The sequence below is a fragment of the Fringilla coelebs genome (assembly GCF_963513975.1).
Source record: "Fringilla coelebs genome assembly, chromosome: 19".
In the NCBI taxonomy this organism is placed as follows: domain Eukaryota; kingdom Metazoa; phylum Chordata; class Aves; order Passeriformes; family Fringillidae; genus Fringilla; species Fringilla coelebs.
This window is the reverse complement of record NC_140045.1, coordinates 4,812,017-4,837,619: the sequence shown is the minus strand read 5'-3', so window position 1 is coordinate 4,837,619 and position 25,603 is coordinate 4,812,017. Positions and strand designations below refer to the sequence as shown.

Here is a 25,603-nt window from a genome sequence, read left to right as displayed (position 1 = left end):
AAAAAAAAAAGACTAATTGATATGCTTGCTTTCCAGACAGAAACACATTTTCAGTTCAGCTTGTCTATATTTTATGCTATGAGACTCCTCCAGGGATAAGAGCAAAATGATGTATTTCAATGTTCTAAGCTGAAAAAAATATCCCAATATATTCTTATATCCTAGAACAGCAAGAGGGAAAAGCAAGTTCTAACTATTGTCCAAAATTTAGACAGAGATATGTCCTTTCCATACTAAAAATGGAATAATTTGGATTACAATCTTTCTTACTGTTTTTTAAGCATTGGCTGAGCAGACATGAGGGTCCTAAGCTTCAACTCAGGATCCTTTTTGTCAGGACTGGCCACAGTATCAGTCCCTGACTGCCCTGCCCAAATGATGGAGGGGGGAAAAGACACCACCAAGAAAAAAGGAGTTTCCAAATTGCACCAAATGTTTATTATTAGTCTAGTACATTCAATATCATATTGACTAGAATACAGTAATTCAAAATATTTTTGGCGAATTGAAACTTTTTAAAAACCATTTCAAACACTCCAAAAAGCAAATGCCATGAAAAATTAACTTAAAATTAAAAGAAACATATTCAAGCAATAGTTTGACTACAGAAAACCTTTACATGTATTTTAGTGGTTTTAGCAGTACTGCATTTCAACAAAATATATGGAATCACAAAAAGTGGAAAATATTAAAATAGACACAACTTTAAAAAACTGAGGCATCCAGATCCGCAAGACTGTTGCAGCAGAATCACCTGCCCAGCTGTTCCCTTTGCTCTCTTTTGGGGCAGTTTGAGTTTGCTGTGGTGCTGCCACTTCTCTGATCACCTGCTACCCCCACACAGCAATTCTTCAAGGTCTCGAATTTAAAGTTTGTCCCTCTGGTAAATTCCCTATACAAATGTAAATATCCTAAAACTTGCGGCCCTCTGGCAAATCTGAGTAAAACAGGACCTTTGAAACATCCCTATCTTGCTATTTATTGTTTGCAGACAGGCAATATCCAGAACAAAATCTGAAAAAGGCAACACATTTTGGTTTTGTTTTTAAATACTGACATGTAAAACTGAGTAAATTAGAAAAAGGATAAAGTCAATCTTAATATAAGACATTCATTACATAGTGGGACAGGATACAATAATTGGACAAGCAGGATTACAATGGCTCTTCTACATCTGAGCACATGTCCTACAGTCATGACTTGCTACCACAGCTGGATTTCCTGTACAGACAGACAGACAGTAACAAAGAGCAGTCAGACTCTGTGTGAAGTCCCAGGATGACAAGTGACATCCCACCACCTCCTCCAAGCTCTGCTCCCTGCCAGGCTGTGCTTGTGAAGAACCCTGAGCTCCAGGTGCTCAGCACTGCTCTGCCTGCTGCTCTCACCTGGCTTTCCCAGCAGAAACACTCCACCAAAAGCTGGAGCAGTCAGCTTAAGCCCCTTTGGAAACCAATGCCAGATGTGTGTAAATGGGCTGGGGAAATGAGTGGCCCTGGCTTGGATGGGGGATATTCCACACGAGCCCCCACCCTGGGCAGCATGGGGACAGCTGGGAACTTGGAGGAGAAAATCACCTCAGCTATTCCTTTCACAGCTCTTCATCACAAATAAAGCCAACTTATGGTCTGGTTCAGTGGTACTGTAAATGAGCAGAATGCTGCCATGTTAGAACTCAGCAGAATCACATTTAGGTTTTAGTTTGTAAAAGTGGTTATTACAATTACAGCTACAACACAAACTTGGGAAGAGGTACGATGTTTGCTCCTCAGAACAGGGTGTGGAATGTAACCATTTCTTGCAAGAGTTTGCAACATGAATAACTGCATAGATGACAGTTGTGTGTCTTCAGTTCAATAAATGTACTTTTAAAGTTTACAAAAAACACAGAAAAGTTTCTATAAAAGTCACATTATACCAAGATAATGGGTGGTAAAAGTAGATTTGTTGTCTCTGATTCATGTTTAAGAAATGACTCATGGAAAGGTGATAGGAACCAATTTCATGTCAACAGCATTACGTTTTCACTATAGCACTGACTTCACCTTTTGAATCACTAATTTAGAAAAATTCACGTAGTTAAAAACTGTAAAATTAAACCAGCATACAAAATTTGTTTGTAAACATCAGGTAGCCAGTTCTGCTAACATGGAATGGACTCTTGGTTACTGCAGTACAGTATCTTGTTATTTACAGCACTTGCCATGTGATGGGAAATGGCAGGACACAAACATCAGTTCACAGTAATTGTGTTCACAGAACTACCAAAGTCAGTGCAGTTTTGCTGTGCAATTTTTCCAATTCCCCCCAATTCTTTAAGTCAAATAATACTGTTACAGAGGCCAAGTGCAGATTATTTGTTTGTATTATCTCATAAGTGACGAATGATGTCTGCAGGACTTCTGTACAGGTACTTCCAAATGGCATAGTAATGGACAGCAGCTGCTGTGGCCACGAAGACGTGCCAGATGGCGTGGGCAAAGGGGATCACTCCGTCACTCTTGAAGAACACCACGCCCAGGCAATAGATCAAACCTCCCCAGGCCACCTCCTGCAGTCCCTCGGTGTTGCTCTGCCAGGGAACAAGGACAGGTCAGGGCAGGGTGTAAAGGAGGCAGAGAGTATTTATGGACAAAATACACAGTGCTTTTCACCCCCAAGCAAAGGGAGCTGGCTGTGACAACTCAGAAAATGTTGGGTGGGACAGATGGACAAGTGAGAAATGCAGTGTGTTTATATTACACTTTGTGAAATGCACAATAATGGGTTTTTTATACTATGTCCCCATGGCACTAGAGAAGTTATACTGGGACAACTCAAGAACTAAAACAAGATTGATGGTTTGCTTCATCAGCAGAGCAGACAATCGTGGAGACAAAGAAAACCACATTACTCTGTGGAAGTGTGAGTTTAATGCAGCTCCTCCCAGCAAGACTTTGATACAGCCAGTTAAAGCATTAACTTGAAAATGTGTCACATTTATATTAGCAGCAGAGATGGTTAATCAACACTATTTAAAATGTGTAACTATAAACAAGTTTGGAGTAGGATGCTTTTCAGATGCACCAAGAAACCCAGACTCTCTTTACCTACACAGTGCAGCCCAGACTGAACAAAACAAGGCAGCGTTTCACTGAAATGTGAACTGTAAATCCAAGCTATACCAGGTTGTATTTGGTTGCTCTGCAAAGAGCATTTACAAGTATAGTGTACTAAAATGAACATCTCTGCAGAGGAAAGAGCTGCACTGGAATTTAAGCTGGTTATAAAAGGCAAGTTTTGTTTGTTTGCACTGTTAATAGTCACATTCCTTACCATGGATGTCACTACCAGAGCAGGAGAAAATCCCATCGCTAAATAGAAAAAGAGTTCAACGATCTTATACCTAAAAAGGAACGATTTGAGTAATTTAAGGAGGTGTACAAAAGGGTGAACATTTCCTTCAACAGCAAAAATCAGTATTTTAAATTATGTGTTGGTATTGGGTCATTATACAAAAAGCTTTCATGCAGATAGATAACCAGTGTTTTATGACAAAATTAAAACTAGTGTTTATCTCTGCATTGTAGAGTTGCAGGCAACACCTTCTCTAAATACTGCCCAGACACCTTCACTTGCAGTAAGTACCAGTGAGAATAAAACACTGAGACAACTTAAATTTTCTTGTTTGATGAGAACTTTGGTAGCTCATCTCCAAAACAAAAAATTTTTGGTCTTGTTCTCGGATGATAATTTTCAGTTTAAAGTTAAATGCAAAGAATCATTCTTACTTTTCATGGTAGAGAAATACATAAAGGGTTCCTCCAGCAGCCATCAGCCAGATAAACCATCTCATGTGAGATGCTAGAGGTCCCAGCTCACGGAGATTTAACCTGGAGGCATAAAGGTTCCAAGAGACAAAAGTGATGGGTAAACTAACACAACAGAAGTAGGGATTAATAAAATTAAATAAATACTCAGAGCTTTAACTACAGAATGATGGGGGAAACAAACACTGGGACATTCTACCCACAGAGAGGCAGAAGGTGTTTGCATTGATGGGTGGAAAGCATTAACTGAGGTATGTGGAATATAAATAAACTACTTTCTGATGCTTTCTAGCATCACTTTCTGCTCAGCAGGGCCCAGGAGATGGCATTACACAGCCTGTCACAACACATAATGTGGTCAGTTGCATCCAAAAAGCCATCTATAGATTTTGGAAAGCTGCAATGACAAACTGTTTACTTTGGAAAAGCTTTGATTCTGCAGCTGTGGTCCCCATTTCTTACCATGGTGCGTAGGATGCTGCAATGAAGACATAGATCATCATTCTGTCACACATGTGAAAGCAATGCTCCATTGTCCTAGGGAGAGAGACACAGAACAGGTCACATGACATGTTTTGGGAAGATTTTTGCATCACCTCACTTTCTTGACATGCTTTGGAATTACTCTGGGGAAAATCACCGCCATCCCTCTTACAACCATGTGGAGGAACTGAGACACGTAAGAGCTGAGCACTTCTCCAGTCCTCTCCCCTTCTCCACCCCCACCTTGCATCCCTGTCACATCAACTTTGCCTAATCCAGACACTGTTACTATTTACTGACTACTGGCTATGTCCAATTTATTGGCCCAGAATTATTTAGGGAGTCTTACAAGGGATAAATAAAATAAAATTAAAAAACCAAATCCCATGTCAGTTTTGCTATTGCTGCCTTGGTCCCAAGGAGGTTTCCTGCTTGGCATTGGCAAAAGCTGTGTTCCTCAAAGCACCTGAGCATGCCATAGTCCCAGACAGCATCTTCCTGTCTGCAATGGGATATTTTCCATCAAGCACTTACATTATGTATTTCCCATTCTGCTTCTGGATTAAGAGCCACTAGGGCCTACCAAAACACATTTTCTTTGTGCCCAGGCAGCAGACATTCAAGTTCACTGGTACATGAGCTTGGCTTGCTATTTCTTCAAAAAAAATCAAGGGTGTTTTTATCATGATTCAGTAGAAAGTACCCCTCCAACCTCCTGTAAAATTGGTTTTGATTGAGAAACACAATAGGGAAACATCCCAAGGGAGTGCAGCATTTTCTCCTGCTACCTGAGGTGACTCTTCTTCCAGGAGACGATGTGGAAGACGGTGGAGACGATGAAGAGGGCGCAGAGCCCCACCCCGTACATCCATGCTGTGATCTTCTCCCAGCGGTCGTCTGAGAGCCGATGGAGGAGGGCGCTGCCCACGATGGCAGGAACAATCAGGAACTGCCAAAACAAGAGGCCACTGTCAGCTCCCTGCCCTGGTGCCACCCACAGAGCAGCACCAGCAGGCAGAGAGCCCAGCCCCAGCCAGAGAGGGTTTTGTCATTTAGTTTTAAGTTGACACATCAGTAAGAGAAATTCATCGATGTCTCAGGCATAGGTTAGGTCTGGTTTTGCTAAATTTTTCTCCCCATGGTACCAGGGAAGGTTACAACTCCCCTAGTGATGACAGCAAATTCTTTTGTCTAATTTTCTAAGTATTAGCAGTGGTTTTATTTTCACATTCTGCATCATGTTTTAAAACCAAGTTGATCTTACTCTAGGCTTGAATTTAAGCCACCTCTTGTGCATAGACACGGAGCACAAGACAGACCAAAATAAACTCGAATCTCAAATGAAAAAACAAAGCATTTAGCAAAGTACAGTTGCAAGAATTAAGAAACAGTTTTGCAGAATTTGGGTTTAAGCTACCATAAATAAATTAGCTGCAAACTTCTCTCATGAATAGATTTTTTAATGCACAAAGATGTTCTTCTAAAGCAGCATATCCAACTCTGTTTTCCTTTCCACCTCCCTCTCAGGCACTTCTAATTCACTTCTTCCAACACAGGCCCTGTTCAAACATCATGATAAAATTACTATGCTTACATGAAGCATCCAAGAAGTGACTGCAGGCTTTGAATGTATACATTTAAAACCACACTCCCTTCCAGAATAAAATACGTGATATACCTCTATGTCCTTCGGGAAAAGGCAAAAAGGAAGGGGGGGGGGGGGGGGGGGGAGGAGAAAATAACCCTAAAAACCACCCTACATTCCAACAAGTATTTAAAGAAGAGAGCTCACTGACTCAGATATTTCTGCCCATCTCCATCCACTATCAAGTCAGCCTAAGTAAGTCTAAGCTACAAACACTGCACAAATTCCTTTCCAGGCCCTACAGCAAGTCTAAGATGCTAATTTATTCCCTTGAATTGCAAACGAGCTTCTTAGGGTTAAATTCTTGGTAATTTAACCCAAGTCTTATATATTAAGCAATAAAGCCAGGAACAAGCAATGTTTATACAAATCTGGCCACTTTGCATTACAGGTTTGATAGCTCAGACTGCAGAGTTCTAGTCTGGCCTGACCTATCTGTCCTTTATCTAACTGCAGACCAGAGGAAATCAAGGTTCTGCTCACTGCAGAAGATGTAGAGCAAACTGAATGGATCTGAGAATAACAATAACATGAATGGATCTGAGAATAACAATTTCCTTCTGACTTTGAAGTGTATCAGCTGTAGCTTCATTACTATGCAATTTCCTTATGTTTTGCAAAATTCAGTGTATTTGTGCCAAAAGCTGTAGAGCCATGGAAATGAGAAGTATGGCATTGATACATTCACAGCATTGGGACCAGAGGTGAAAACACTTCCTGAGCTTTGTAATGGAACTATGGAAGTTGACTTGGTGCACTTTAAGGCCAGAAATAGTCTGCCAGCCTGGCTTCTCATTTATCACCTAAGTTTCCTGCACGCATCCTGGATAGCCCCCAAATTCAGGGCAGGTTGAAATGTGTCACTGCTCAGGACATCAGTCACCCCTGTTTTCCACACATGACACACAGTGTGAATGGAGTGTGGCTGAAGCCCCTGGCACTGCCAGGAACTGATGAGATGTGACAGCTGTTTCATTTAGTTTTTGCAGGGGACAGGGGGATACTTAGCCCCAGAAAGGGTGGTGTAGCCATGGCTCTAAGCTGTACAGTCCCACTGTATCCTCAGTTTCCTTCCCAATTTTTGGTGCAAATTCCAGTTTTGACTAAACTTGACAGAGAATTAAAAGGTTTCAGAGAGATTAAATACCTATAAATACCAGGTAAAACAGCAAATTCCTGTTAATTCCCTATAACAGCCTAGGCATGAGCTGCTCAGGGACTCTGACAGAGACCACATGAAAAGAGCCCTCTTTGGGCTTTAGATTTTTAGATTTTATTATACAGAATAACCTGCCTTTCTTACACAGACACCCCAGCTTTTAACTAATCTCCTCAAATAAATATTTCACAAGCTAAGCTGTGACATGGGATGCACAAATGGGCCAAAACAAAGTTGATTGTTATGACATTGATTGTCAATCACTCTTCCCAGTAATTATTGTGTGTAAAGTGATACAGTTAAAACAAAGAAGCAATTCTCTTATCACCTCTTTATTTGCACCTTCAGAATCAAGAGTACAGCACATGAATGAAGACTTCAATCCCTTTTTTGCCTTGTCCTGCTTTAAAGAACAATTCTACCTCTCACAGGGAAGAGCACTGTATTCCATGAAAAGGACTGATTGTTTTTTCTAAGTGTTCTTCTTGGAACCATTTTCCTCTCTCTGCTTGTAGGCACCATGGGAACAGCCAGACGAAACAAGAGATGTTTTATTACTCTTTTTCTTCTGGGCAAAAATAGCTAGATTAAATACAAAGTCCAGAAATGATACTCTGCTGCTCCAGCCAACTCGATTAAAGTTCTTCAGATGGCAATGCCATAACAGGCAACATATGGTACAATGGGATTTACCCATCTTACAAAAGAAATATTAAACTCCAGTTCATAAAAAAGGGCAAATTTCCCATGTTCATTTAAAAAAAAAATTACATGCACAAGAATTGCATTTTAATCTCCAGTTTTCAGAATGGAAAAGCCATTAATCAGTCCTTTAAAAGGAGGGGAGCTTACCAAAAAAGCAGTCAGAGAATCAGAAATAACAGAATGAGTGGGATTGTGCTGTGTCATTTTACAGCATGACAAAGCATTTCCTAGTTGCCAATATTCCTTGGAAAAAACCTCCAGCTACAAGTCACAAAATCTTTGCTTATTTCATCACGGAGTGCCAGTCTTCCAAGTGAATATCATCAAACCCAGTAACTCAATGTACTGTGAGCAAACCCAGAACTGTGATGTGCAAATTTACTAATTTTAGCACCGTGATTAATCCTGGCTGCATTAGAAGTGGGGCTGGAAGGAAGATCTGCAGAACAAGAGAGAAGGCAACAGTTTCCTGAGCTTTCTAGAGAAATGCCAGAAGAAAGTGAGAGAATCCAGTTGAAAGCCCTTTGCAATAAAGAGGAAGATAAAGGATTAAAATATGTTAAATTACATCTACAGGTGGTAATCTTTCAGAATAGTTTTCAGCACAACCTCTGTGTGGCGTATTTTGGGAAACCAACTACCACAAACCCTGCTGTCACAAGTAAAAACCCTTAAGGCTCACGGAAAGAGGCTGACACAATGAGCTGTGAACCTGATCAGGGTCACTTGAGTGAAATGACACTCTCTGGTTACCAACTTACAGCAAATACCCAGCACCTTCCACCTGTCTGGGGTTGCTTAGGATATTGCTCCACTGGTCAGTATTTTATCTGTACTCTTTCCATAGATCTCCAGACATATTTCTCTGTCACAGAGAGCTTTAAAAACCTGTTGGAAGTTTTGCTTTTGTATATAACATTCCTGGAAAATGAAGTTATTCTCCTTGCACATCGTGCAGGCAGCAACAATGCCCTTTAATGCATGAGCCACTGCATCAGAGTGTGCTGTTACTGCTGCAATCTCACCAGCCTCTCACTGGGAGGGAAACACTGAGGGCACAAAAATGGTCCATGCACTTCTTTTTGGAAAGGAAGAGAAACAGCAATAAAGCTGCCAGCCCTGCCCTCAAAAAATGTGACACTTAGAGGGAACCATGAAGGGCTGCGCCCATCTCCAGCTGCCTACTCCACGAGTGCACTCTTGTTACCATCTCTCCCAACTTTTCAATTTTCCCCTAATTTTAGGAGACCAGTAACACAGAGTAGGAGGCCCACAAGCAACTTTGGCTATGCAACACACAGAAAGCAGAGAAACTCTTATATCAGTCAGTGGGAATGGAGACATTTTCATCAGAAGAGTCCTTCTGAAATTTTGATCACCCCTTCTTTCATGCTCAAATGGCCACCTAAATGCTCCAAGTCTCACTTTTTAAATATTTATACTACTTCTGTTTTTCCATGCACTTCACTAACCCAACCTGGAATACAGATTATAATTCATTTTAAGAATAGTTAATCCTTTTAAGGCAGTTAGAAGAAACATTTAAAGTAGTATAAAGCAAGCCATGTCTAAATCCTGAGGTTTTAACACAACAAGGTCTAGCTTTTGTCTGATAAACATTACATACACCAGAAAGCTTCGTTATGAGAGTCATCTCTCCCCTCTGATTCTCACAACCCCTGCTTTTCTCATGCACTGTTTCCTTCCTGTTCTGCTGAACACACAAAACAGTTTTTTCTGTCTGTTTTCAACTACTTTGCTACCATTCCTCTCTACCAATGTCTGAAGACAAGTCAATGCTTCTTTTAAAGCTAAAAAAAAAAAGACATTTAAAATAGCCTTACAAGTAGGAAATTTCAAGATACCTTACTATGTAACACAAAACTACCTTTTAAGTATTGTACCAAAAGGTTGTCCCTTAGATTCTATACCCTCCTTTATCCTTATTTTTTTGTTGCTTGTTTACTTTTTTTATAAGTAGCTGCCATAAACTGATTCCTGTGCATTTTTAAGTTCCAAACCAGATGGTATGCCTACTGAGAACAGCCACATTCATAAAGTAGAAGTTGACTGCTTTGTGAATTATGAATAAAAGTTTGAAATAAAACTATATTGGAGAACCATTGTTGAATTCTGTTCGATAGAATCATCAATGTCTAATTGAAAACTCTCACTGTAATCTAGCAGCAAAGACTCAGCCACTTGACCACCTCACATTTAGTAAGTCTGCAACACAAAGGAGATGAAAACATTCCCCCTAGCTTTTCTGTGCTTTCCCAGCTTAGACTCCCATTTCAAGACTTTAAATATTGATGAAAAGTTATTGCATATTTATTTTAACAGTTCATTGTTGGTTTTAGCAGGTAGTTTGACTGCTCAGAAAGTAATCAGACAGCTCCACCAGAAACTCCAGCCTACCAGAAAACACTGATCCACCTTGGCTCTCACGTCCTGCTAACAGGCAGGAGTAAAACATGCCTGTTTTTCAACTAGGTGAAAGCTGAAATTGCTAAGGAGCACAGCAACATCTGCCAGATATTTTGAAATCTAACTTTTTGGCCAGACCAGACAAGATTTGCACAAGGATTATGAGATAAACTATGTATTTGTGCTAACTAACAGAATGTTGCTTCATTCCCTAGGCAAATAAGCATATATTTACATAATGCTGTACATGAGACCTTTGGCTTCAGAACACTGAAGCTTCAGTCAACTTTATGTCTACATGTAAAACCAAGGTGATTCTGTTTTTACCAGCACCACGGAGCTGGATGTTGGTTATTTACGAAATACACACGAGGGATCCTTAAGAACAGAGCTCCTTCAAGAACTGAAGAGTCCAGGGCACTACTTTGAGCTTTCATATCTGCAGCACACTCAGACACACTGAGATAAGGGACTGAGCACAAAGTCAAACATACTTCAGATGTTTGGAGTTGAGGGATTGAGGAGACGCACAAGTTGCTTTTATAAAAGGGCAAATGCTATCTTAAAAAGCAAACAAACACATTTTTAAGTCCTTTTCAAAGTGTCAGACAGCACATTAAACTTCCTAATTACTAAAAGAAAAAAAAAATCAAAGGGATTGCTTTTGTTCTTTTTTATGTGAATACCATATATTCAAATCTACAGTAAGTCCTTACATTACAAAAATAAGGAAAGACTTGAAATTTCAGCAGGGCTGTCAGCATTATCAGGGCCTCTTGCAAAACAGCAGATTTCTTGAAGAGTCAGTAGGTATCAGAATTAAGACATTCCAGCTCTTGTTGCCCATACCCACAGACAGTCTGATGAGGCCTTCCCATTTCTCACAGGGATAAATCTTTCTTATACTTCTAGTTTACAATTTGCAAATATTATGTCAGGGCAGACCTGGGAAATCCACCTTGCAGTCTAAGTAGTAGTGGCCTATACCCCCTTTACTGCAGGCACCCTTTGACTGGAACAGAGGGAAAATATCAAGTTAAAGACCTGTAACACTGGTGAAAAGGAATCTTATGAAGTGTCTGGAGCTCTAAGAGATTCAGAACATTACCAAACATCTAATTTTCTGGACTGTTACAGTTAATGCTTATATGCACAAAACCAGAGAGAGGCTGTAGATATGAACACAGTGAGGCAAAGGTAAGCATTTAGCAATCCCAACACAAAAAAATTTATTGAAATATCTGGTTAAAGAAAAAACAGGAGAAAAAGCCAGAAGTGTACTTACTGCATGTGTGTAACAGTTAGCAGCATGTTCATAGCAAGTGGGTTTGTAGCGGCTGTTGGCTGGAGCTGGGTGGTTCATGAACCTGTTGAATAATTAAGAAGTACTTTCAGGAAAGTTACTAAAACATCTCTCTGAGGGTCATGAAGGAAATGAAGGAATACTATAAGTACAGACATGTTCAAAGTAACTGTGATTTAAATTGCAAGTTCTCCCAAGTAAAGTCTCTTACCAGACACACATGTTAAATAAATTCCTGTGACTGCCTGGTGCAAGGGATGGTTATCTTTAATCAGGAGTTCACACAGAGCAGTCAGACTCCCTCTTTACTGGTCAGAGGAAGAATAAAACATTTCCTATTTAAATCACACAGCAAGAAGGCAATTTATTCTTGAAATATGAAGTTAATCATAGCTGCCAGGGGTTGCTCTTCTTTGACAAAGTTCTTGAAACTGCAGTAATATTCCAGTTTGGAGCACTTGAACACTGATTTTTTTGACTCCTATAGCGAGCAGCATTTGTGTCTGGAGAATGAAGTGGCTCATTTTTCCAACCCATGTCTGTAACCAAGATCCAAACATCTCCTACATGGGGATGATGAAAGGAGACTCTAATGGTCAGTTCCGAAGAGGAAAGATTTCAAGAGGTTTGCCACAGAAATTCCAGCTTTTTTCCTAAGAATTGTCAAATATTCTAACAAACAAACAAGCTGAACAGAATATGATGAAACCTGAGAAAGTTTTGGATGAACGTGCCAATGCAAACATTTAAGTGTATTAAAAAACCCAAACACTTCAGTTGTTTCTGTGAAACTCAACAATTTAAATCTGTGTAGGAACACTTGTAGAAGACAGCACACACCTATATGCAACAGTCAAATGAAATCTGTGAACTTCTCCAGCTCCAGTTTCTTATCCCAGCACTGCTGAGTGTCCTACAAAAGTGATTATCTTTCACCAATAATTCCAGTTTACCCTAGGTTATTCTAAAACTATGCACTGACATTTAGTTGGGTAGCCAAGCAGCCAGGAACAGCTTCAGAAGAAAATACAGAACATGTTTGTATGCTCAGAACCAAGAGCAGCTTTGTTACCTAGATTTATACAAAAAGCTTGTTAGACAAACTTTGGTCCTTTCCCATGTCCCCCCGGTTTAAATCAGAATGAGTCCTATTTTTATCACATCTATAAAATATTGGCCAAGCTCAAACCAGAGAAAAACAAACAAACAACTAAAAAAATCCAACCCAAATCTTACAGTTGGCATAAGCAGTTCCAGATTTCTGGGATGTTTCACTTGGTTTTCTTGACTGATTTATTAAGTGACTTGTGAACAATTTTTTCTAAACGGATAGATGAAAATGTAGCAGCATTGGGAAAATAACAGTGTCATGATCCCTCCCCAAACCATGGCAATTTCAAGAAACAGTTTCATTGGTACTAATACAAAGGCTAAGAAAAATGTGGATTTAATTCACAGACACAGCACATTAATAACCCTTCAGGAGTTAATATATGGTTAAAAATGGCATTTCTTTTGTCAGTGAGAAATGGCACCTTGTTCTCCTCTCCGAGAAGACAATGACACTGTCATCACAAAGGTTCACAGGATATCTGGAAAATTACTTTATTCCCAGTGCTTGTATGTCTTCAACAGCTGCTGAACACCATCTCTGCATCCTCTAAAGAGGGAACATTCAGTTTGCTCAGTTCTGCTTCCAAGTCAGGAAAATGTTTAAAAATAAAAGCATCTGTTGGCTCAGTGAGTGGCCAGGCTTGGACTGCCCTTGTCCAACTCCATAAATTCAAAGTCATGGGAAAGTTTTCACTTATCACATCTAGAATATCATTACATTTCTCTGTGGTGGTACCTTGGAAGTCTCACAAGAAGTAAAAAAATAAAGTCAAACTCAAACCTGAAGAACCAAAAGGAGTAATTTTATACTCTGCAGTAGCTTTATAATTTCTGGTGTTCCAAATTTCTATGTAAGACACTATTATCATATACAAATCTATAAATAATTGATGGCTCCTAATGGGATCTTCTATTATCCAACATTAGCCTACTTTTAATTTTTTTCCTTTTTTTCAGTAGGAAATACACTGCATTTTTCTAAAGCAATCACATTGTATCTAGAGGTAACGGTAGATTTTAGAATTATGAACATATACTTTAAAAATTAGGACCTCTTACTGTCACCAATTTAAAGATATTTATTAGCTGTAGAACAGAACACAAAGACAGTAACAAATCTACCCTTGCTCTGTTACCTACACAGAGCTGGGTTTTTTCCCTGTTTTGTTTGTGGCAGCACAGGCATGATGCAAATATTCTGTACCAGAGCTCCAGCATCAACAACACCTCACCAATCCCCTTCACCTCAGTGTTTATACCAATAACACCAACACCCCCAGTGTGTTTTGGCAGGAGGGGAAGTGTTCAGTTTTACCTCTGCCTTGCAGAAATGGGTCTCACAATGCCCCAGCACCAACTTTGCTGCACATTTGATGGACCTGCACCTCTCCCTTCTGAGAGGAATTGCCTCCAACAGGCTGCAGACCCTGATGCCAAATGCTGGAAAGCATTTGCTCAGGTCACTACTCACAGGCAGCAGTCTTAGTAAAGCAAACTTCCAGTTATTCCTCTCTGCCTTTTGATAATTAACTATTTATAAACGTTATCAGGAACAACTTCAGAGGGAGGATCATTAACGAGGCAGTTGGAAGGGCAATAATGCCAGCCAGTGCCTCTCATGAGTTCGTTTCATTTCCAGCTTGACAGTTTAGGCTTAATGTCTTAAGAAACAGATGTGAATTTTGAAAATAGCTGCTCTGTGATATTACTGATGTGCTCATCAAAACGAGGAAAATTATTTTGACACACACTGTTAAAGTCAGTCATCTACCCCTGCAGTTATAAACACATATGATATTGCAACACTAAGGCAGAAGAATGTGGTTGCTTATTCACATTCTAGAGGGAGGACAGCTCCACTCTTTCGTAAAGATAAATAAATAAGCAAACAAACCCCATGCCACCACCAACAATGGATGCTTGTTTCCTGCCTTGTGAATACAGCAACACAGGGACATTGTTCTTCCTCCTATCTACAGGTCACATTTGCTTCTTCTGGAAAAGATAACTGTGGGAATTATAATCTCACCTTCCCAAAAGTGGAAGCTCAGTAGAGAGCATTCAGATGCTGCTCACTCCTAAAAAAAAGGCTCTTTATAACACAGCCATTAAGGTTATTATCAAATGCAGGACAGTCTGATAAAGTCCCACTGAACTGGACTATGGTTTACAGGAAATGTCTTTACTTGAAGCCTTTCTGATTCTCTAGCAAATCTCTAATATATTTTTTAATAGGAGATCTGGTGAAACCAGAATATTTTAATCAGAGAATATGCAGCACATCTCAGAAGGATGCACAAATGCTTCTCCATTTAAGATACTGACAATTCAAGATATCTAAGATAAAATATTAATGCCTTCAATATCAGAATAAGAAATTTCTGAAATTAAGAGACTGAGAATGGCTTGCAGCCAGCCAGGAAAGCAGAATGCTTTCACACTAAACTGAGTTGTTAGTTCTTTTTCACAATTTAAATTCTCAATGCTCAGAACCTGCTCAAGGCCAAGGAAGTTCAAGACTCAGAATTTTGCAGCAAACAAACAACTTTTGATGGACATACTCCCAATATAAGCAGAAAAAAAGGTACTGAGAGAGACATACAGCAATTTAAAACAAGAGGGAAGAAACTCATACCCCTCCCTTCACACTACTTGATCTTTGATCTTGAAATACTTTAAATATTTTAAATTCTAAACATACAGACTGTTCCATCCTTTGTGACAGACCTTAATCTCAAGCCCCTATTCATTTCCAAGGAACAGATGCTGTATGTTTCCCAGAGATTCCAGAATTAAGAGAAGATAGTATTTAGGAGACAAAGTAGAAGGAAAGTCCGAGGGTTCTTAATGCTTTGTCTTTGCATGCAAAGCCAGCTTAGAAAAATAAATTACAAAACCCCAAATCCATTGCACATATCTGTATGGCATTTGTCTGGCATTACAACAAGCTTGGACACCAGACTGCAAAAGGGAAATCAAATCTTGCCCTATTGATGATTCCTGCTGAATGAATTATTGTTTTAAGCATGAAGCAAAATGTCAGTAAAAACAGTAAGCACTGATAATGGCCTCAAAAATCTGGATTTTTTGTCTTTTCAGGAAGTATATTTCCTTTATTCAGCTCAAAAAACCTCATACTTCCTTTGACCAGCTTAAAAGCACATTCCCTGTTTTTGTGCCTTCCTTTCTTTGTGCTTTCCAGCAGCAGGAGAAGCCATTTAGACCTAATAAACCACAAATAACAGCATATGAGAAACTGCAACAATGTGGACATAACTCCACAAAACCGGCAGTACCATACATCAAATGGGGTTAAAAACTGCTTCATTATCTAAATATATGCTTCAGTATCTAGGATGTTACCTAAGCTCTTTGTTCTCAAGGGAAAACAAACAAACAAAAAATACAAACTGGTCAAAACAGATCTGATGACCATTCAGATTAGATTTTGAAGAGAAGCTAAAAGACTTATTAAAAGCTTGCTTGGGCCAAATTTGGCTTTGACCAAATTCATTCAGTAAAAAGCAGATCCATCTTCCTCCACAGTAGGCACCTTCCTTCCTGGATTTGACAGTATCTAGCTGTCGTTTATAACCGTTCACATAATCTTTACTATCTCTCAACATCTGAGGCACGGAAATAATTCAGATCAGTGCAGAAGCAGTTCCCTTATTTGGAAATATCAGTGAAATCCCATGCTGAGTGAAGGTTCATGTACTTACAGCACGATACTAAAGATAAAAGGAAACCTGCAATACTCTGAGAATCCACAAACAACCCTGCTGTCATACATAGGTTGTGTCATGGAAAAAAAGCATCTGTGCATCCCACTGACCTCCCCAAAGCCTCCCCAACCTTCTGGCAAGTATGAAAGGCAGCAATTCAAGCAAAGAGTGGGAGCAATCACAAGTCACCCCAGGTGCTGCAGCACATCTGACCTCAGGGGCAAGTGACCAGCCAGCCGAGGTGTGGGCTAGCACAGAAACCACGTCCGGCCGCATTTGTATTTTTCTCTTTCAGTTTTATTTCCCTTTTAATACTTAAGTTTCAGTTTCTTGAGCAAGTTGGTGAAAGGACAGCAAGGCAGCCCTGTGGCAGGTACCTGGTCAGGGTAACTGTGCAACCGGCCTCACCCAGGAGATGGGCTGTCCATCAACTGTTACCAGCCTGGACTCTGGGCAATGAAGAACCAAAGCCCACAGATGTTTATCCAAGAACCACGATTGCAGTTACCCAATCAACCTCTCCGTGAACAAGAGCAGCATCTTAAAGCTGAAGGAGGGTTGAGTTTTAATCTGAAAAAGCACAGATTTAGATTGGATACTAGGAAGAAATGCTTCCCTGTGAGGGTGCTGAGGCCCTGTCACAGAGAAGCTGCGGCTGTCCCATCCCTGGAACCACACAAGCCCAAGTTGGACAGGGCTTGGAGGAACCTGGTCTAGTGCAAGGTATCCCTACCCATGGCAGAGGGGTGGAACGAGATGAGCTTTAAGGCGCTTCCCACCCGGAGCCTTCTGCGATTCCACGATACTCAATGCGCCCTCGGAGGCAGCAGAACAAGGAGCTCCATCCATGGCCCCGCGGGGCCACACGGAGCCGGCGGGTGCTGACCCAGCCCGGCCCCGGAGCCACAGGTCGGGCCCCGCGGGAGCGCCGCGATGCGCGGCTGTGACACAGGGCCGGATGCGCGAACCTTCACCCATTAATCGGCGGCGATGGACAAACAAATACACAAACAAAAGACTCTCCTCACCCCCGCCCATTCGCGCCCCTCGGGACCTCGCTGCCCTCCCCGCCCGGCACCGGCGAGAAAACCTCGGCTCCCCCACCCACCCCTCACCCCGCCCGGGGATCCCATCCCGCGGGGAGCGGCTCGGGCAGGAAGGAGGATCCCATCCCCGCCGGGGGTCGTGGCGATCTCACCTCCGGAACCGCTCCTGGAGCCGCCGCATGGGTCCGGGGCGGGGGGTCGGGCCGGGGGGCTGCGGGCGGCTCCGGGGGCGGCTCGGGCCGGGCTCCGGGCCCGCATTGGCGAGCGCGCGGCCGCGGCGCGCAGGACGGCGGGCGCCGGGCGGGCTGAGCGCGGGGCCGGGCGGGCGGCGGCCGCTTTAACCGGCCCTGGCTCCGCGCAGCCCCCGCCCCGGCCCGCCCACCGCGGCCCGGCCCCGCCGCCGAGCGCGGGAGGAGCCGGCCCGGCGCGGGCTCCCGCGGCATCGCCGCTGCGAGGTGGGGCCGGGGCACCGGGGGACGGGGCCGGGGGAGCGCTGCGGTGGGAGCGGGAAATGGGGCTGGGAATGGGGCTGGGGGGAGCGCCGCGGTGGGAGCGGGAGCCGCGGCCTGGCTGCCGAGGGTGGCCCGGCCGGCAGTGGGTGGCAGCGGCCGCGGCGGTGCCGGGCCGGCGATGCCCAGGGCCCGGCTGCAGCTCGTCCCGCGGCCCCGCAGGGCATGGAGCAGCACCGGGGGGCTGTTGGGGACAGCGATTTAATCGCCATTGCCTCAGCTCGTTCATCAGAGAGGAGGGCTTGGCGGTGGCAACACGCTTCCTCTTCCCAGTCTTGGAGGTGTCGGAGCCTTGGTGCGAGCGATTCGGCACGGACTGACCCGGGGGACTTCACCCACCCGCCCATGGGGCCCATCCCGGCGTGGCACAGGAGAGCACAGCAGAACGCCGTGGCTTTTCTGTCACATAAACCTGCGCGTGGGATCATTAACTCCGCCCCAAATCGGGCCGGACTGCTTGGCGGGGATAAACTGCCTGGCGGGGTTCCCCGTCCCTATGCCCTAATCTTACCTACTCAAACCTAACTTTGCCAAGCAAGGGTAATTTCAGCAAGTGAAGGGACCATGTCAAGCATTTTTCTGTAAGGTGAAGGTGGTGTTGCCTTGTACAGTACAAATCGGGCTATGAATTAGGAGAATATTAATGTTATTATTATTAGAATTCTATTTATGCTATTTTTCTAATCTAATGTCTTGTTTATAGGGGGATTATGAACAGTTCCAGCCCTCAACAAAAGCGATTAGTAGAGGCACACCAAAGCAATCCGCGGGTTTAGACAAATAAACCATTTTCCGTGTCAACATCTTTCATGGCAGGACTGAGGCAGACAGGATCTGCTGGCAGCTGTGCCATGGTTTGTAAGTCACCTCTGCCAGGTAACCACCTCCAGCACAGGGAAGAGTGAGCGTCATGCCTTGGCTGCATGTCAGGCTCAGTCTGACTCTCAGTCCCCTTTACCAGCTGTTCCCTGGTGCCAGCAGTGAGCAAAAGATTATCTGGTAACATTTTTGTAAACTGCTGTGGCAAGACTTGCCCCTCAGTTTCTGTAGTTCCAGTAAAGAATAAGCTCCTCAAATACAAATTGCAGATTTTGTTCTTCAGCAGGGGCTTGGTTGCTGCTAGGACAGGTGAGGCTGGGCCAGAAGACTTCTGCAGACAGCTGCTCAGTTTTTCTGAAAAAGGAGGACAGAGCTTGATGCTGGAAAGGAGAACTCCTGAAATGCCGAGCCAAGCTAGTTCCTTGAGAAATAGTCCCATTAATCTCAGTGAGGTATCACTGTTAATATGTTGGTATAATCTGTCATCCGATTTTGCAGTGTCACTGGTAATAAAGTTTCATATTGCCTATGTTATCTGTTAATCCAGAAGGAGCAAAGTTTGAGGACGCTGCTGAAGAGCCCAGACCTGCACACAGCTGCATTTCAACAGCTGAAGTGCCAGCAGTATCCTGGCTTTATATCGAGGTAGGGCTTGTGGTGATGCAGCTGCCTTCCTGCTCAGTACCACACACCCATCCTTGCATTCCTCTGCAACTCCCCAGTAATTTGCACTTTCAGGTTGTAGAAATGTGCTGGAATATGTGATGTGTACACCATGACTGGAAGGCTGGCTGTTTTGGGGTTCTGGCAGAAAACTGGGCTGACTCCTGTAAAACGAGTGCACTGACACCTTCAAAGGTGCACACAGAGGTGTTGCATCTTGTCTCCATCTCCTCTCATTCCCTCTGCTCCTCTTTGACTCTTTCTTCTGCCTTGTCCCAAGCCACTGTCATTTTCATTTCCTTCCCTGCTGCCTTGGACATTTGATCTAGACTCTACTCACAAATGCGTCAGAGTTTTTCTCCTCACAGTTTTCAAAGCCTGTTTTTCCACCTTTGTTCTGTAGACACAGATCTCAAACCAGTGTAACTTCCTGTTGCTGGAGCATCAAAGATATACAAATTTAAGATACAGTAAAAAAAAAAAAATACTGTTCAGACTTGTTTACTTTGAATGAAAATAAGAACATTCATAAAATGAAGCTTGACTGAGTGGAACCAGGTTAAGAATGCCCCAACCATCATGACAGTGGTGATGAAACTGGAAGATTTTTTTACTGGAAGTCAGTGTCTATTAAGGAGAACACTATATTACTCAGCACAGGTTAGAGCAGTCCTGACCAATAACATATTTTTAGTACCAGTGACTCTTGTTGAACTCATCTCTGTAATTGTTTTTGATGATAGAATGAATCAGTGCCCTAAAAACATGGCAATAAAAGAAAGCCCTTATTATGGACCAAGGAGCCATTAAGTCCAAATCCTAAAAACTGGCATTCAGCATACAAGATTAAGGAAGCAAAAGCCTTGTTCGTTTGGTTACTCTTATTTACAAAGTAAAAAAACCCAGAACCTTCAAATACCTTACGTAGTTTTGATTAAAAACGTTCTTAAGACTAGAAATATGTCATTGTGCACTCAGCCAGAAATGCATTTTAATAAATGAGTCAGGGTTACAAGAAGGATGAAGGAACTTTTCTTACTGAATGCATCCCTATTGTGGGGCCCAATCATGTAGTATGCTTGGAAGGAGCAACATACTGAGCATGAACAGCCAAGGGCTGTTTAATAAGACATTTAACCTATTATTTTTTCATGGGACAAAGAGACTTTAGTTCTGTAAGGTATTTGTAAAATGGGTTTCCAAAATGAACCAGGCAATCCCAGACACCCCTTTGGTACCTCATAGGTGTTTGCATGGCAAATCTGTTACTAATTACAACTCTTGACACTCAGGAGTATGTGAGCTGTGTGGTTTGCCCTTATTATTTTTAGGTCAAATTGTACCCATGTACAATCTCCTGCCCGCCCTTCACAAGCACTGTCTGCTTGTCTAGAGGTGGAGGACTTTGATGAGCATAAACTGTCACATAAAGACATACTGAATTCTGAAAGAGACATTGAATATCTGTACAGAATTGTGCAAAGAGGGACACAGAAGTAGGGTCTGTAGTTTTCTCTGCACTGCAAAATTGTCCTGGGTTGTACAAATCCATCAAATGAATAGGCAGGCTCTGAAAGCTTCCTTTTCCCCACCCAAGATGAAAAATGTAATTGCCACTGGGATGCTAGACATGAATGAGATTCTGTCAGGAGGTTATATGGGTAAAAGTAATCATCCTGCACAAAAGCTGAGCTTCTTTTGGCTGCTTTGCACAGATGAGTTCTTATTACAAGCCTGCACAATAACCAGTCCCCTGATTTGTTATACAGATAACACAGAAGCAGTTCCTCACTTGCCAAAATGAATGTATTAGTGACAAGACATGGCTAATGCTCCCAGCTACTCACTTTTTGGCAGTGGTGATGGGCTGGCTTCAGGCAGGAGAGCAGGACACCGTGGCTCAGGGAGCCAATTAAATGCAGTGGGGAGGGAGCAGAGCAGCACAGCTTTAGTGAGGCACAGGAAATGGGTTTGCCAGGTGAATCTCCTCTCTACTCCCAGTCTACACTGGAGAGTAAATCAAGCATTTGGGGTAAATACGGGGCAGAAAAGTACCCTTCTGCTTTCTTTTGATTTCATAACAAACAGAATATGAAGATTTAGCCTTCCTGTCTTAGGGGTGTGCCTGATAATGGAGGAAGGTGGTGGTTTCATTAAGGTTTGATTTAGAAGCTTTAGTGGTAAAGGTCTTTCCTTTTCTTGGATTTAGAGAACACAGGGTTTGGGCTTTGTTAGTGTGTTCAAGGACATGTGGCAGCAGAACTACCCTGTGAAAAGTTTATGTATGTGTCCTGCAGACAGCATAGATATAGCTTTTTTTTCCTTGCTGCAAACTGACCCAGATTTCTGCTTTATTTGACAGTCTTTTTGAGCATAGTGTGAAGGAGAGGCATCGCTTCTGGAAATGCATGTCAATGGTCTTGTGAAATGAGCGTCTCTCCCTCCCTCAGCCTTCTCCCAATCTAATTAATAAGGTCATCCCACTGAAGGCAGGCCTATAAATAGCTTTCCAAGCACTAATGGAATTAGTTCTGGCCTGGACAACTTTTCCAGGGTGACACAGGTATCGAAGAAGGGCTTCCTCCTTGGCATAGACAGCCACTTACAGCAGGAAATGTTGAAATGTAAACATTTACCTGATGCCCCAGCTCTTGCTGCCAGCACTAAACCTGAAATGGGATTACAGCATTGCTACTCACATTGTAGAAAGACTTGCAAGTGAAACAAGGGATTTTAGAGGGATGTGCCTTGTACTAGATTACATTAGTCTGGATAATGATATGTCAAATTCTGCTGAAGGTTTCTCGTTTGTCACTATTTCTGAGGAAAGTGTATTTTTCATGTCCCACAAACCCACAAGATTTTGTGAGGATAATAAACAGTTACCATGGGGAATAAAATCGAAGTACTTCCAGTTGATAAAAATCTTTACTGTGACAGCATTTAATGGGAAAGGAATAGCACAGCTATAAACTCTCAAAAGAGAGTGATGATTAAAAATTGACTATTTAAATCATCAGTGAATAGAGCCGATGAACCCCTTCAAAAGCAATGGCTGAATTATTAACATTTAAAATCTGTCATGAGACTGGAATTTTATAATGAAAATAAAACTTAAATGCATCATAGAAAATGTAAGCTCTGATTGTTTAAAAAACTTGAACCAAAATGTAACGAGAATGTATCTGATTCAGGAACTTCAATAAGCATGAAGCTCCTGAAAACATGAGAGAAACATGAAATTATAATATGATTATCCATGTGACTAATGAAGTTTAATTATAGTAAATTAATGGAGAAACATTATTTTGCAGTCTGTTCTGTTCATTCTATCTTTGCAGTCTGTTCTTCTGTTTGGCCTGTGTATTGCAATAGTCCTACCGTGTACTGCATTTCCAATAAACAAAAGGGCATTTCAAAGATTTCAAAATGCTTATTGGGAAAACTGATGAAGGTCAAATTTTATATTAATTCATCTTTTCAATCAAATTCTTTGCTGTTGCATGTTCTGAATATAACCTTCTCCTTAAATGAAGAAGCTGACACGAGGGCAGGAGGTGCTTCTTCATGTAACTGAGAAAAGATCACTTATTTAGAGAAGGAGAGAAAAGCAGCACTTTTCAGTCTCTGAAATGGCTTTGGACCAGCTGCACAAATTCTGAGTCATCAGATGAATCAAGTCTGTTAATGACTGCAGAGAACTTTTACTTCAAAAAATGCAGAAGCATCCTGCTTTCCAATATTGATTCTGTAGTGCTTCCTTTGGGAGGCTTTAGTCATAAAGGTGCCAGATTTCAAGACTTTTTTAGAAATAAAAAATGTGAGAAGGGTTTGGCTTTTAGTAATTGTACCATAAAAAAGATGGTGGCCCACAGCCCTTGGAACATCTATCAGTTTCTCTAACAGAAATCAGTAAGGAATTTTGGCTGACAGGCAAAGAGCGAGTTATTAAAGATAAAATTCACTCATAAAGAGAATTTTATATGAAAGGCCAAATCAGGACAACCTGGCTCAGGAGCTAAGTAGCTGCCATTGCCTTCAGCTTCAGACTGAAGAACACCTGAAAAATCACAGTTCAGTTTCTTAAACCAAAGGGATAAGAGTCATGAGGATCTGTGTTGTAGCCTGCCTTTAGGAAGTCTACAAGAGAGAATAAAGAATTACTCTACTGTATTGCAACAGTATATCCTCTCTGTGTCATTAGATCCTAAGAGATGAGGTCTCTCACCCCATCCTTCAGTTGTCTTTTTATTGTGGCCTGCAAAGAAAGCCCAAGCTGTACCCCATCCTTGGGAAAAAAAACAAACAAACAAAAACCCAAACATTTATGCCTTTTTTTCAGATGCAGGATTTTAGCACCCAGAAATGGAGGCTTTTGAAGATCTTTTTAGCATGTGTTACCCATGCAGAACTAAACTATTTCTCTTTGGACCCAATATTTTAATATATCTTCCCTTTTCAGAAGTAAATAAAAAATGTTCACCCTTGTACCAAAGCCAAAATAAAGCAGTTCTGTGAATCCTGGTCCACAGTGGACCATCTTTAACTGATGTTTGTAACATCACATGCAAAATCTTTTCCCCTCTTTTCTTCTCCCCATCACTGGGATTTTGCTCTGTGAATGTCTGCCATCCCCTCTTAATGTGCCAATCACTCTTAATTCCTCATCTTGACATCACAATCAATGAGGGGAAATAAGCTGTTACTTAATGGGGCTGACACAAAATCCATTTAAGTTAACGGAAAGACGCTCATTGTTTCCTATCAGCCCTAGGTCAGGCCAGAGGGAACAGAGTGGGTGGAATTTAGCCTGTCATTTGTCATCTGAGAGGAAATGATTCCTACATCCCATTTGGACTGCTTAGAGATTTTAAACATATTTAGCAAAAGCAAACAGATTGATTTCTTGTCAGTTGTTAAATGGTTGAAATTTTACTCTGGTTGGATAGTCTCATTTTAAAATGATACTTAGTTTTCTCAATAGTTCAAAAAAACCCCAAATACAGGAGACAAAGATCAAGGTGGGTGTAAGTCAGTGAAACTGAAGAGGTGCCTGACTGTCCTGTGCAGGTCATGAAGCATCGTCTACACAGGAGCTCAGCCTTGCAGGCAGGGGCTGCACGGGGCCTGTGAACTCAGCCTGCCCTTCCTGCCAGCTAGCTGACAGCCTCTCAGTGTTACTTATTTTAGGTTTCCTAAGTACATTTGGAGAGGGAGAAAACATCTGTACTCCAACACATAGTGTTGTCTCAGGTCTTCTAGGTTTTGTAAACAGATTTAATAAAATATGAATCCATTTTTCTCTATTGCTTGCAAATGTTTACAAATATCATTCAGAAGCAAAATGAACATGTTCTTTAATATAGCCCAGCAAACATCAGACACACTGTCCCTACTGGATCTCCCAGTCTGAATAATGCTTGTTAGCCTTGGGAAGAGGGAGCAGAGTGCCTGGCAGGGACAAGAGGATCTGAGTGATTGTCTGACTTGCAATTCCCCTGATAAGTTTAGAGACTGTTTCTGCAGTGTTTCTGCAGAAATAACTTCTGTTCTTTAAGGACAAAAGTCAAAATGTTCTGTTTCTTGGTTATGGTGTGTTACAAAGAGTAAAAGGAGTTCTGTTTCACCACGTCCCTTCTGAACAGCAGGAAACTCTTGGGATATATCATTTAGTTGCTGATGGCCAGGCCAAGTTGTTGAGAGGTCAGAGGACTTGCAAGAAACAGAGACATCAAGAAGTTTGATTTCAGTGCAAATTTATCTACTCTGCTCCAAAGAGTGATTGCAAAACAAGAGTTACTGCTGCTGGCAAGCTTTGTGAGGCCTTACATCCACCATCCACTTAGTTCTGTCTGTCCTTGTGTTAGAGTTATAAATTGCGTTATCTTCGATGGAAGGGGTGAATTTTCAGACAGACTCTGACCTGACTTCTATTTCTGCTGTGGTGGATGAAAGCCTGCAGCATTCCAGTGATATTACTGAGGGACTGGACTCGCACAAATGAGACTCTGACCCCTCACATAATTGCTGGAAGGACTAAAGGGGAAAAAAACCCCCTAATACTTGGAAAGTTTTTAGGAACCATCTGGAAAGCGCTTGGGTAAACAACCATCCAGAGGGGGCACAGGAGTCACTCAACTTGTTTTTTAAATCCCTCAGACAGCAAATTCCTGTCCTCTAGATTCCTGGGTCTTGAG

At 42.0% G+C, this 25,603-nt stretch overlaps 1 protein-coding gene across 1 annotated transcript; it reads right to left on the bottom strand.

The window, feature by feature from the left end:
• Positions 1–503: 503 nt before the first annotated feature.
• On the bottom strand, positions 504–17,715 carry MMD (monocyte to macrophage differentiation associated). Its single transcript, XM_084218389.1, has 7 exons — positions 17,568–17,715; positions 11,514–11,595; positions 5,081–5,241; positions 4,272–4,346; positions 3,771–3,872; positions 3,316–3,385; positions 504–2,572 (listed from the first exon to the last, which is right to left on the bottom strand). Exons 1-7 carry the CDS (start codon positions 17,594–17,596, stop codon positions 2,372–2,374), a joined length of 720 nt encoding a protein of 239 aa, XP_084074515.1. The 5' UTR covers positions 17,597–17,715; the 3' UTR covers positions 504–2,371.
• Positions 17,716–25,603: the final 7,888 nt, after the last annotated feature.

What these genes read in the sequence shown, in the direction of transcription:
- MMD (XM_084218389.1), bottom strand. Translation starts at nt 17,596, where the DNA reads ATGCGGCGGCTCCAGGAGCGGTTCCGGAG. An exon ending in CTAACTGTTACACACATGCA is followed by an intron (nt 5,242 to 11,513) that starts GTAAGTACACTT and finishes TTGTTTTGGCAG; the next exon opens with TTCCTGATTGTTCCTGCCAT. An exon ending in GTATTTCTCTACCATGAAAA is followed by an intron (nt 3,386 to 3,770) that starts GTAAGAATGATT and finishes GTTCCTTTTTAG; the next exon opens with GTATAAGATCGTTGAACTCT.